Consider the following 13,736-nt stretch of genomic DNA (forward strand, 5'->3'; position numbering starts at 1 on the left):
TGTGGCTATGACTTTGGTGATTATGATTATTCTGGTTGTTGCTGCTGTTGTTTTGGCCCAGGCAATTCCAATGCTGTCAGAAAATGCAAAGTTCTAGCTCGAAAGGTCAGTCCTTCATGCATGGATGACAGGACAAGAAAGCAGAGTTAAGTACTTGGTTTTGAAATCAAGTCGATCTATATTCAAGTCACAGTGGAAGTTACAAATAGATTCAAGGGGTTATATCTGATAGACAGAGTGCCTGAAGAACTATGGACCAAGGTTTCTGACACTGTACATGAGGCAGTGATCAAGACCATTCCCAAGAAAAAGAAATGCAAAAAGGTAAAATGGTTGTGCGAGGAGGCCTTATAAATAGCTGAGAAAAGAAAAGACATGAGAGGCAAAGGAGAAAAGGAAAGATATATCCATTTGAATGCAGAATTCGAAAGAATAGCAAGAAGAGATAAGAAAACGTTCCTCAGTGATCAATGCAAAGAAATAGAGGAAAACAATAGAATGGGAAAGATTAGAGCTCTCCTCAAGAAAATTAGAGATACCAAGGGAATATTTCATGCAAAGATGGGCACAATAAAGGACACAAATGGTATGACCTAACAGAAGAAGAAGATATTAAGAAGAAGTGGTAACAATACACACAAGAACTATAAAAAAAAGATCTGCATGACCGAGATAACCACGATGGTGTGACCACTCCCCTAGAGCCGGACCATTTTGGAATGTGAAGTCAATCTGCCCTTAGGAAACCACTACAAACAAAGCTAGTGGAGGTGATGGAATTCCAGTTGAGCTATTTCAAATCCTCAAAGATGATGCTGTGACAGTGTTGCAATCAATATGCCAGCAAATTTGGAAAACTCAGCAGTGCCCACAGGACTGGAAAAGGTCAGTTTCATTCCAATCCCAAAGAAAGGCAACCAAAGAAAGTTCAAATTACCGTACATGTGCACTCATCTCACATGTTAGCAAAGTAATGCTCAAAATTCTCCAGAAGCCAGGCTTCAACAGTATGTGAACCATGAACTTCCAGATGTTCAAGCTGGATTCAGAAAAGCCAGAGGAACCAGAGATCAAATTGTCAACATCCGTTGGATCACTGAAAAAGCAGGAGAGTTCCAGAAAAACATCTACTTCTGCTTTATTAAGTATGTCAAAGCCTTTGACTGTGTGAATCACAACAAACTGTGGAAAATTCTTCAAGAGATGGGAATACCAGACCACCTGAACAGTCTCCTGAGGAATCTGTATGCAGGTCAAGAAGCAACAGTTAGAACTAGACATGGAATAATAGACTGGTTCCAAATCAGCAAACGAGTATGTCAGGGCTATATATTGTCACTATGCTTATTTAACTTATATGTAGAGTACATCATGAGAAATGCTGGGCTGGATGAAGCATAAGCTAGAATCAAGATTGCCGGGAGAAATAGCAATAACTTCAGGTATGCAGATGACACCACCTTTATGGCAGAAAGTGAAGAAGAATTAAAGAGCCTCTTGAGGAAAGTGAAAGAGGAGAGTGAAAAAGTTGACTTAAAACTCAACATTCAGAAAACTAAGATCATGGCATTCGGTTCCATCACTTCATGCCAAATAGATGGGGAAACAGAGGAAACAGTGAAAGACTATTTTTTTGGGCTCCACAATCACTACAGATGGTGACTGCAGCAATGAAATTAAAAGCCACTTGCCCCTTGGAAGAAAAGTTATGACCAACCTAGACAGCTTATTAAAAAGCAGAGACATTTCTCTGCCAACAAAGGTCTGTCTACTCAAGGCTACAGTTTTTCCAGTAGTCATGTATAGATATGAGAACTGGACTATTAAGAAAGCTGAGCACAGAAGAATTGATGCTTTTGAACTGTGGTGTTAGAGAAGACTCTTGAGAATTCCTTGGACTGCAAGAAGATCCAACCAGTCCATCCTAAAGATCAATCCTGAGTATTCATTGGAAGGACTGATGCTGAAGTTGAAACTCCAATACTTTGGCTACCTGATGCAAAGAACTGACTCACTGGAAATTATCCTGATGCTGGGAAAGATTGAAGGCAGGAAGAGAAGGGGACAACAGAGGATGAGATGGTTAGATGGCATAACTGAGTCGATGTACATGAGTTTGAGCAGGCTCCAGGAGCTGGTGATGGACAGGGAAGCCTGGTGTGCTGCAGTCCATGGGGTCGCAAAGAGTCAGACACAGCTGACTGAACTGAACTGATATTCAAGTCAAGGCTTTGTCACTTTTAATATGCATGTCTTACACGCCTTCCTTAAGTGTTTGAGCCTTAGTTTCTTTATCTGTTAAATATGGAAGAGAAGAGCATCTTCATAAGGTTATTATGAAGATTGGAGAAGGAAATGGCAACCCACTCCAATATTCTTACCTGGCAAATCCCATGAACAGAGGAACCTGGCGGGCTATGGCCCATGGAGTCTCAAAGAGCTGGACATGACTTAGTGACTGAACAATAACAATAACAGCAAACTGTGAAAATTAAATGGAATAATGAATAGAAGGAACTTAGCACAGTGCCTGGTACATGGCAGTTTAATAAAGGTTTATGGTTGAACTAGTTTCGCTGGAGAAAGTCTCACCACTCAGAGTTGGCTTGTTCCGTGTCGCCTTCACTAAGAAGCTAAGGAAACCTCTTGTTAGTCACCTTTCTATCTTCTCTGAGGCAATATGTCTAAGTCCCAGAGAAGCAAGTAAATGTGCAAGATAGTACACGTGCTTCTAAGAAGATTCATAAAGTTAATCTCACTCATTTATTTGACTGACTCAGTCCTGAGGGAAGATGACTAAAACAGAGCCTTGAAAACCGCCAGTACGGTTATGAAATCACTTTACAACAGGGAGGATTTGTTGGAATCTTGTTTTTCATCACAGACTGAAAACCATCGGTGAGAAAAGAGAAACTAGAAAAGGTTTTGCGGTCTTGAGCACAGCAGACCACCAAAGTTAACAGCCAGGTAGAATTTCTTGGAATGGAAAATACACAATTTTGCAAAACCTTAAAGCATCCCAAGTTTATCTGATAGATGTTTGACCTCCAATTCTGAGCCCTAGCTTTTCTGGCAGAATCAGAAAGGGTAAGGGGGACAGTGTGTGGAAACTGGAATGGAGAAATGGAGAAGAAAAATCGAACAGGAGCAAAGAAAATCCACCCTTCAGTTCTGTTTTTCTCCCGGCTGAGTGCTGCCATTGGAAGAACATAAGCTCCAGTCATTCTGAACACTGGAGAGCAAGGTAAAAGCTACTCGGTTTTTGACATTGCTTCCTTAAGAACACCTGGAGAACAAGGACTGCATCTTCACTCTATGAAGTATGTTAAGCAGAGATGAACAAATTAGATACAACTTCCTTCCTCATTAAGCTTAGAGTATGGTAATCTAGAGTTGTAAGTGCAAATGCCTGCAGGCCAAGGAAGGCAATGAAAATCTTCCAAAGAGGCCTGGTGTGATAGAACAGGGAATGATGGGGACTGTGGCAATCTTAGGAGATCATGCTCCCCCAATGGAGACAACTGCTACATGTCTCCAACCTACTGCTGCAAGGAAGGACGCACACCCAGTACTGCCAGAACTTCTGACTCTCAAAAGAAACTGCAAATCTCAACTTTTGTATGTCAAGTCTCCTGATTTTTTAGAAGGCAAAGAGTTGAGAATTTTAAAACATGGTTATAATACCTCTAGTGGGGAGAAAAACAAGTCTTGTACCAAATACAACCTGAGGATTTCTAGTTTGCCACCTCTGGTCTAGTAATTAATACTAATGTGCATGTGTTCCGTGCTCAGGTATTTCTGACTCTTTACGGCCCCATGGATTCTCCAGGCAAGAATACTGGAGTGGGCTGCCATGTCCTCCGCCAGGGGATTTTCCTGACCCAGGGATCGAACCGTCATCTCCTGCGTCTCCTGCATTGGCAGGCAGATTCTTTACCACTGAGCCACCTGGGAAGCCCTCTAGTTACTAACACCTGGCACAATATCTAGGCCATTGTAGGTACTCAAAAGTACTTGCTTCATAGATAAATTAATGAATACATACATACATAATGTCTTCTCACTATCATCAGAGAAAGTCTAAATATCTGATGACAGTATTTTCCAAGTTGGGGGAGTGGAATTCTCCATTAAAGGGGTTTTGCCAAGTAAGAGAGCTGTCATGCAATTCAGGAAGAGTGTTACCTTTGCACGTCTTGGTGGAGAAGTCCAGATAGTATTGCGGGGCACAGCTTTCATGCTGACAGTCCCCGAAGAGCAGGACCTTGCTTGGATCTCGGCAGGAGGTACAGCTGGCCTGGGAATCACAGCTTCCACAGTGCACGTTGCATGCTGAGCAGATAGGAAAAGAAAATGACCAGATGATTAGAATTGCAAATACGGAAGCACTGATCAAACCTAGACAGATGCTGTGAAGGAACAGCCTCGCTCTAACCTATTCTCTAAATACTGCTCAGAACCCTCCCTTGTGATCAACAGTAACAGAAAATGTTAGTCTTATCTTCCAAAATCAGGGAAATTTTATTTTCCAGAGAAGATAAATTATGAACCCAAGAACAGAAATCCCACATCCAAACTGTACCATGCCTCAGCCATAGAATTTATACTTATTCCAAGATCTCTGGAATAATAAACCAGAGTGTCACTGGAACTTTGCTTCTTAAAGAATCAAGGCTCCTACAGTTCGCAATGTAGATTTAGATTTTTGTGTGATGCCAAGATTAAAATTGGGTACTGACTTAATCTGGAGCTCGGGAAATCCCATATTTTAAGATACAAAGGACTCTAAGGTGACCTGGCTTACTGATTTCCCCAGTTCTAATTCTTAGCAGCCACGTATTTAGGCGTTCATAGATGATCCCCAAATCCCATCACCTGCCATGCTTCCATCTCTCTCTGATTAACAACGAGCATTTCTCCACCTGCTCAGTTGTTGACTCTAGAAACCTTAGAATCTATTCTGGCACCTCTCTTTCTCTCGATCCTAATTCATCACTCACTGGATCTTATTTACATGAATTCTCCTATATAATTCTCAGAACTTTTTGCTTTTCTCCATGTCCACACATGCAAGGACATCCAAGCCATCATCATTTCTTGCTGGACCACTATCATAGCCTCCTAATTGGTTTGACTCCTTGCATTCTATTCCATGAATCCCCAAAAGTGACTTTTTTCTAAAATTCAGACTTTTCAAGTGTCAGAGGGCACTTTCGTCTATGAACGCATATCTTTCTTCAGTCTTGGAAAAATTTTAGCCATCATTTCTGCAAATATTGCTCCTCCATCATTCCCTCCATTCTTCCCACCTAGAAATCATAGTAAACATATTTGAATCCTCTCAATATAATCTCCATGTCTCTTGTCTTTAACTCTTACTCATTCTTCTGTCTCTTCCACATAAAGGCCTTCCCTGACCCTCCAGTCTGGAATAAGTCTCAGGTCTCCCAGGTACAGTTCTTATACATTTCATTCTTGCCATTAATAGAAATGTTCTATTCAGTGATTATTTACCATCTTTATCATTTAAAGTTGTAAGACTTGTGGAAGCAAAGACTAGATTTGTTTTGTTTCTTTCACAATCCCCAGTACTCAGGTGGTTATCTAAAATATGTCTGTGCTAAGTCACATCTGACTCTATATGATTCCACCGACTGTAGCCTCCAGGCTCCTCTGTCCATGGGATTCTTCATGCAAGGGTACTGGAGTGGGTTGCCATTTCCTCTTCCAGGGGATCTTCCCAATTCAGAAATAGACCCCGTGTCTCCTGCATCTCCTGCATTGCAGGTGTATTCTTCACCCACTAAGCCATTGGGAAATTGGTGTTCAGTAAATACTAGCAATATAAATGATAGAAGCCAGATACTATAATCATATATACTCAAGCACAAGCATCTTTGCCTCACTCTAAAATTTTCTCAGTAAGTTTCAGATGAAAATTCTAGAGAGCAATCGTGAGAATTTTAGTTCTAAAGGATATCAAATGCAGTAAAATTACCTCTCACTGAAATAAAAAAAAAAAAAAACTCCTTTTGTTTCACCTACAAGAAAAGCCACTGGTATAAATCAGTTACAATATGTAAACTGGTAATTAAAAGTCCTAGGAAAATTCTAGACTGGAATTTAAACAGCTAGCTTAACAATAATTAGGAAAGGAATAATTGCTGGAAACTTATATCAGGCTAAAATTTATCATTTTGGGAGGTAGGATTTCTATACCCATTGTATCTTAATTTTGTCAAAGGGTCTGACAAAAATCTCAAAGATACACCCGTGAATACAAAAATGAAGTGGTGTCTAGCAGTCGTAGGTGGATTTGAAGATAGTTGAAATACATACTCAAAAAGTTGTCGGTAAATCATTGTAACTGGAAATGAATGTCCGTACTAGCATATTATGATGAAGTCAATTTCTTACTCGATTACTTTTATCAATGACTTTAATGAAAACAGAGATCATGCTAATGATATTTAAATATGCCACATACACTTATACTGAACATATACTACCTGAAAGAAAAATTCAAATTTACCTTAGCCAGTTGTAGCAGTAAATTAGGATTCCCTGGTGGCTCAGTGCTAAAGAACCTACCTGCCAATCAGGAAATGTGGGTTTGATCCCTGGGTTGGGAAGATCATGTGGAGGAGGAAATGGCAAACCCACTCCAATATTCTTGCCCAGAGGATCCCATGGACAGAGGGGTCTAGCAGCCTACAGTCCATGGGGTCACAAAGAGTTGGATACCAGTGAGCAACTAAACATAGCAATAAACTAAAAACAATCAGCTGAAATTTAAATGGGTATATCTTTCCTTTTCTCATTTGCCTTTCGCTTCTCTTCTTTTCTCAGCTATTTGTAAGGCCTTCTCAGACAACCGTTTTGCCTTTTCGCATTTCTTTTTCTAGGGGATAGTCTTGATCACTGCCTCCTGTACAATGTCATGAACCTCCATCCATAGTTCAACGGGCTCAGTGGACATGACTCAATGGACATGAGTTTGAGCAAACTCTGGGAGATAGTAAAAGACAGGGAAGCCTGGCGAGCTGCAGTCCATGGTGTCACAAAGAGTCGGACATGACTGAGTGACTGAACTGACTGACTAAATCAGGTGAAATAAGCTACACTGTAAGGAGAGTCCTGCATTTATGTTCCACGACCAATTGTAGAAACAGAGGAGACAGAAGGCCTGTTTAAACAGCAGTATTATAAAAAAAAAATCTAAGAATCTTAGTTGATTAAGAGCTTACTAAAAGTTGACATGGTACGAAAGAAATGAACACAGTCTTAAGCTGAAGAGCCTTCATGTAAACCTCAATATCAGCTGGACCCCCTGTTGTATGTAAAGCTGCAAAATGAAGCCTCAAGGCGTTTCTCCGCATGGGGGTGACAGGTCAGTACCCTGTGCCGACAGCTTAGAGTTTCCTGTAGTTTACTTCCTCAACCTTCCGTCGGCCTGTGTGTTCTCGAGTCCTTCCGTGAACTCTCTCATTCCAGAAGTATAACTCAGCCCCTTCACTGACTGCCACAAGAAAAGGGCTCCTGCTGAGCGCTATGAATTATTAAGACTATATGGAAGATCTGGAGGGATGCAGTGGTGTCAGATTACAGAGCAGGGGGCTTCCATCATTTCTCTTTGAATCTTTCTTCCTCTCTTACTGAACTCCTCATCCTCCTCTAATCCCCGCATGACCTTGTCTCACTCAAATTGGTTCTGAAGATTCCAAGCCCCTTGGGTTCTCAGCGTCCCCTTTCAGAGCAGTGTGGGTGCGGGCCCTTTTCTCCATCTTAGGACATTCAGACCACAGAGGGTATTAATCCTATTGCAGTCACATTGGTGACCACATCTTGAGTAACAGTTGCAGTTCTCTGAGGTCAGTGACCCCATGGAAAACGCAAAGAAGATAGTGAAGATGGTGGCAAGTGGACCAGGGAGCAGTGAGGGAAGCAGGGATGTACCTTAACCATCATTCACAGAAGAGGAAGCGATCTCACAGCCTATGAAGTCCATTCTCCCTTCTGAATAGGCCTGTTTGCTACTATACCTCTGAGATGGTCCTCTCTTTTTCCTCCTATATTCCACTGACTCCAGTCCTGCCAGGAGCAGAGAAGTCCAACTGGGAGATGATGGCTAATTTCCAACTTTTGAAGATAACAGCCTAAATGAATGAGCAAGGAGCCATGCTAAACTTCCCTTGAGGGAAGTTCTAGGGCTGATGAGAAAGAACTGTCCAACAACTATGGCCCCCACCAATGGACCTCCCTTCCTAATCTGCAGATGGCTGTGAGGGGTGAGAGAAAACCTCTGCCCTGGGTGTGAGGTTGGCTCAGACATCCTGGAGTTCTCCTGCCACCCTAGGGCCCTATGGTTTCAAGTACTGAGATCCTCAATTATCATCTCTTCTTTACCTATTCAACTGGTTGTCCTCTAATTTTAGAGCTCAGTATGCAATTTCTAAAGGTTTCTGTAACCAGGCTCTAGACAGTTCTGCAGTTCTTACTTTTTTCTATAATATAGTTATTAATGTCTCCCTTTATACTGATTATATTTACTACAAAGCCCTTTACAGAACAATTTCTGCAATTTTCAGGCCTATAATTGTCTCTAATGATGAGCATTAGAAAAGGACACTGTGGATAATATTTTTAAGTACTAGAAATTCAAATACCACAACTTAGGGGCACGCTTTACTCAATCTTTTGAAGAACGAAACCTAAGCTTTAGCAAAGGACTAAAGTTAGAATATTCTTAATTTAAATGACTTAGTCTATAAAATCCTATTTACATGGTAGCATAGCAAATGCAATTGTTCAGGGCAGAAGCTTACCAGAAGAGATATATTTCCATGCAACGCATTTTTGTCACCTATACACCATATAAGGGATTCTGTTTTTTTCCTTTGAACTTTTATTTCTGTGATTCTACTGCGGTGAAGAGCCCCATCAATCTAAGTCACTCCTTCTACAGCAGTGCTCCCTTGCTCTTGAACAGAACACGCAAGTATTTCACTCATGTCTCTTACATTACAGAACCTACAGATGCTGGTAGACAGTTGATATATACCAAGCAAAGGTTTTGTAACAAAAGTAAAAAGAAAAAAACCTTTTCATTGTCTTGAAAAGGGATTTTTATCTCCGGTTTCTAAACAGATAATGCAAAACGGGGAGTTCCGTAGAACTTCATTTCAAATGCTAATCCTTGTGAGCATCTCCATAAACTAACAGTAATATCTATCTTTCTATCTATAAAGTATAGATATCTTTTAATGCTTGATTTGCCTCTCATTTCACATGATGATGGTAACACAACGATAGCTATAGTGACAGCTTATTCTCTGCTAAAGTCTATGCTAAGTGCAATGACGTTAGATGTAGAAACTATTTATTTGGCTGTGCTAGGTCTTCACTGATGCACATGAGCTTTCTCTAGTTGCAGCAAGTGGGGGCTACTCTCTAGTTGCAATGAGTGTCCTTCTCACTGGTGGCTTCTCCTATTGGGGAGCACAGGCTCTAGGGCGTGTGGGCTTCAGTAGTTGTGGCACATGGGTTTAGTTGATCTGGGGTATGTGGGATCTTCCTGGACCAGAGACTGTGTTTCTTCCATTGGCTAAAGGAAATTGGCTCCAGGACTAAAGGAAATCAGTCCTGAATGTTCATTGGAAGGACTGATGCTGAAGCCGAAACTCCAATACTTTGGCCACCTGATGCAAAGAAGTGACTCATTGGAAAAGACCCTGATGCTGGGCAAGATTGAAGGAAGGAGGAGAAGGGGACGACAGAGGATGAGATGGTTGGATGGCATCGCCAAGTCAATAGACATGAGTTTGAGTAGGCTTCGAGAGTTGGTGATGGACAGAGAAGCCTGGCATGCTTTGGTCCATGGGGTTGCAAAGAGTTGGACACAACTGAGTGACTAAATTGAAACGAATTTCTCCATTGGCAGGTAGATTCTTTCCCACTGAGCCCCCAGGGAAAGCCTAGATATAGGCACTATTACAATCCCCCTTTTATAGAAAAAAGAAACTAAAGCCTGGTGGTTAATTCACCTGCTCAAGGTCACAAAGCTAGTTAAGGGGCAGTTAGGAGTTGCCATTTCATTACCTGATTTGAGAGCCCACTCTCCTAACCATGACTCTCTAATTCCTTCAACATGGGCCTTCCTAGGACACAGACTTGAAATACCTACACTGTATTTGTTAACTGTCATTTTCAAAATGAGAAAAGTGCAACACAATTTTTTGGCAACTGACACTTTACTGACTGAAATGAAATAAGCCTCCTCAGCCTTTCTAAAAACTGATCCTTCATCTGTGAAGCACTTCCTGATTTTTTTCCCCTCCGATTTGCCCTTGCCCCAATTTATCCCAACTCTTCGTTTGTGTGTGACTCAGGTAATTAATCATGCTTTGGCTTATTTGAGAACTAAGACATCTATACAAGTTGCTGTCATGCAAGACAAAAATAACTACTGTTTGGGCAGAAACTGAATGCTCTGTAGCATATCAAGTCTTGCATATTGTCAATAATCAACAAACACTTCTCAAAAACAAACCCAGTGAAGTGCTGAGGTCATGGCTTGCGTACTTCGAATGAGCTCTGCTCTCTGCTCAGGATCTTGGAACTGACTCACTAAGAGAAACCATAGGAATGAAATAGACTAACACTTTAATTGTTTTAATGAGATAACTACAGTTCAGAGAGGTTAAATGATTGGCCCAAGATCACACAGCTGGTGCTTACAGACCTAGCCCAGCACTTCCGATTAGGACCGAATCTGAGTTATCATCTGAACATGGCCTCCATATGGTTTGTAGATTCCTTTTCTTTCTTTTCTAAAAATAAAGGTTACCAGGTAAGAATATGGAAGTAAAAAAAAATCCCTATTTCCTTCCATGACCCCAGAAGAGCAAGAAAGGAGAGACAGTTCGTTTTTTAAAAAAACTTACGCTGACAAACACGGTTGTCATCGAGATAGTGCCCGGGGAAGCAGGCGCTGCTGCAGGTGCCAAGGTGGGACAGAACGCGGCCAGTGTCACAGGAGGAGCAGGAGAAGGGACCCCTGCCCCGGCAGGTTCTGCAGGAGGGATGACATTCTGCAGAGAGATGAGTCACGGAGGGAACCCATGAAGCCAAATTCCCTTCCAAAGCAGCAAGCCCAGACCACTAATAAAAGCTCCAGCATGCAGAGGGTTAACTGGTCTGCTTTACTATCCCCTGCACTGGCGAGATCCCCCCCATCTCTCTCTCTGTAGGTTCAAGCCTTCTCAGGTACGATCCCCAAGAGAAAGAAGATCACGGGGCACCGCCAGCTCCTGTGTCCAGCACTTACTCACTTTTACAAGCTCCTCTCTCCACGAAGTAGCCAGAAGGGCAATCAGGGACACAGCGGTCCCCCAGCAGCAGGCTCCGGGCATCCTGGCACTGCAGGCAGGTGCTCCCGGTGTTGTGGAGGTCAGCCGCACAGTGGTGGCACAGAGGGTGGCAGTCTGAGAGGACAAGGGGGCACAGAGAGAAGGCACAGATGCTGTGAACGCAGCGTCTCATTTCTACATTGAAGGGTAAAAGGGACTGCAATGACCACTCTGTAGCGCAGACAGCTGGGGAGCAGCCTGAAGGCAGTGTGGACATCAGTGAAGGAGAAGCCTGGGACCTGTACAAACGGTGTGTGTTTGAGGTTTTTAGCAAATGGTCAGGTCCAGCACAGCAATTGAGTCTTCATCCCCTTCCAATTGAACAGCCTTCAAACCCTAGTGCAGCATGAGATAGATACTTGCCAGGAGTATAGAAAGAGCTGTCAGATAACAGACACAGTCCATCAGAGCAACACAGAGAGCCAGAGAGCCGCAACCCCTCATTCACAGAGCTTCTTACTATGCCCAGCACCTCCACGAGGCTCCATCTCCCCAAGGGGGTCTTCAAGAGTCAGCTCTCCAGTCTCAACATTGGTGTGAGAGGATTAGGCTAAGTTGATAATTGAATTGGGGGAAATTTTCAGTCCTTAACTAGAGGTAAAGTTAGAGTTTCCTTGGTGGCTCAATGGTAAAGCATCTGCTTGGCAGTGCAGGAGATATGGGTTTGATCCCTGGGTCGGGAAGATCCCCTGGAGATGGAAATGGCAACCCACTTCAGTATTCTTGCCTGGAGAATTCCATGGACAGAGGAGCCTGGCGGGCTACAGACCATAGGGTGGCAAAGAGTGAAACACGACTTAGCAACTAAACCACAACTAAGAGGTCAAGTTACAAAGACTTAAGTTTAAAAGTCATAGGATTAATTGTCTGGGATGGCCAGCACTCTTTCTCGTTCCCACCTGTATGATAGCTCTCCTCTGATTAAAGAGCTTGGTTGTGTGTAGCTCTCCCTATAGGTGAAAACTTACTCTGTCCTACTTCAAGTGGTAGTAATGCTTCAAGTCCCATTTACCAACCTCCATCCCAAGGATGGAAGCCACAAATCATGAATTACCCCCCAAAATGAAAAAGGAGTAAAGACCTAGGAAAATAAAGGTCTGGTTACAGGGTCTGTCTATCTTCCCCACGCTAGGATTCAAAGCACTGTCTGCAGTCACTAAAGCACCATGCAGTAGCCAAGTATGTCTTATCATCCTAAAGTCTTGTAGATAGAGACTGTGATTTCTAGAAATATTGAGACTAAAGAATCCTTGTCAATAAAACAAATTGCTTACCTCAGTTGGTAAAGTAGCTGCCTGCAATTCAGGAGACCTGAGTTCAATTCTGCGGTCGGGAAGTTCCCCTTGAGAAGGAAATGGCAACCCACTCCAGTATTCTTGCCTGGAGAATCCCAGGCAAGAATGGACAGAGGAACCTGGTGGGCCATAGTTCATGGGATCGCAAGTCGGACACGACTTAGCTCTTTCTTTTCTTCTTTCTTTCTCTCTAAGCCTCAGTGACACACTTTCTAATTGCTGATCATCTGAGACATGTTCTATGCCAAAGAAAAGATCTTAACTCGATACTCAGCACCCACTCATCCACACAAGAAGTCTTTCTGGGGCCTTTACAGTCACTCCAGAAGTTGAACCTGGAGTTCAGTTCAGTTCAGTTGCTCAGTTGCATCTAACTCTTTTTGACCCCATGGACTGCAGCATGCAGGCCTCCCTGTCCATCACCAACTCCCAGAGTTTACTCCAACTCATGTCCATTGAGTCGGTGATGCCATCCAACCATCTCTTCCTCTGTCATCCCCTTCTCCTCCTGCCTTCAATCTTGCCCAGCATCAGGATCTTTTCCAATGAGTCAGTTCTTCACATCAGGTAGCCATAGTATTGGAGTTTCAGCTTCAGCATCAGTCCTTCCAATGAATATTCAGGATTGATTTCCTTTAGGGCTTCCCTGGTGGCTCAGAGGACAAAGCATCTGTCTGCAATGTAGGACACCCAGGTTCGATCCCTGGATTGGGAAGATCCCCTGGAGAAGGAAATGGCAACCCACGTCAGTACTCTTGCTTGGAGAATCCCATGGACAGAGGAGCCTGGCGGGCTACAGTCCATGGGGTCGCAAAGAGTTGGACACGACTGAGCGACTTCACTTTCTTTTTTTCTTTTTTTCTTTTTTCCTTTAGGATGGACTGGTTGGATCTCCTTGCAGTGCAAGGGATTCTCAAAAGTCTTCTCCAACACCACGGTTCAAAAGCATCAATTCTTCAGCTCTCAGTTTTCTTTATAGTCTAACTCTCACATCCATACGTGACCACTGGAAAAACCATAGCCTTGACTAGAT

At 42.7% G+C, this 13,736-nt stretch overlaps 1 protein-coding gene across 1 annotated transcript in view; it reads right to left on the reverse strand.

Moving 5' to 3' along the window:
• FRAS1 (Fraser extracellular matrix complex subunit 1) overlaps positions 1 to 13,736 on the reverse strand; it is a 506,878-nt gene that overhangs the window by 172,671 nt on the left and 320,471 nt on the right. The window contains exons 21-23 of the mRNA XM_065913973.1: positions 11,331 to 11,483; positions 10,944 to 11,090; positions 4,186 to 4,332 (exon numbers count right to left, since the gene is read on the reverse strand). Coding sequence (XP_065770045.1) covers positions 4,186 to 4,332; positions 10,944 to 11,090; positions 11,331 to 11,483 — 447 coding nt within the window. The remainder of the gene's footprint in view (positions 1 to 4,185; positions 4,333 to 10,943; positions 11,091 to 11,330; positions 11,484 to 13,736) is intronic.

The sequence above is a fragment of the Muntiacus reevesi genome, chromosome 22 (assembly GCF_963930625.1).
Source record: "Muntiacus reevesi chromosome 22, mMunRee1.1, whole genome shotgun sequence".
NCBI classification, from domain to species: Eukaryota; Metazoa; Chordata; class Mammalia; order Artiodactyla; family Cervidae; genus Muntiacus; species Muntiacus reevesi.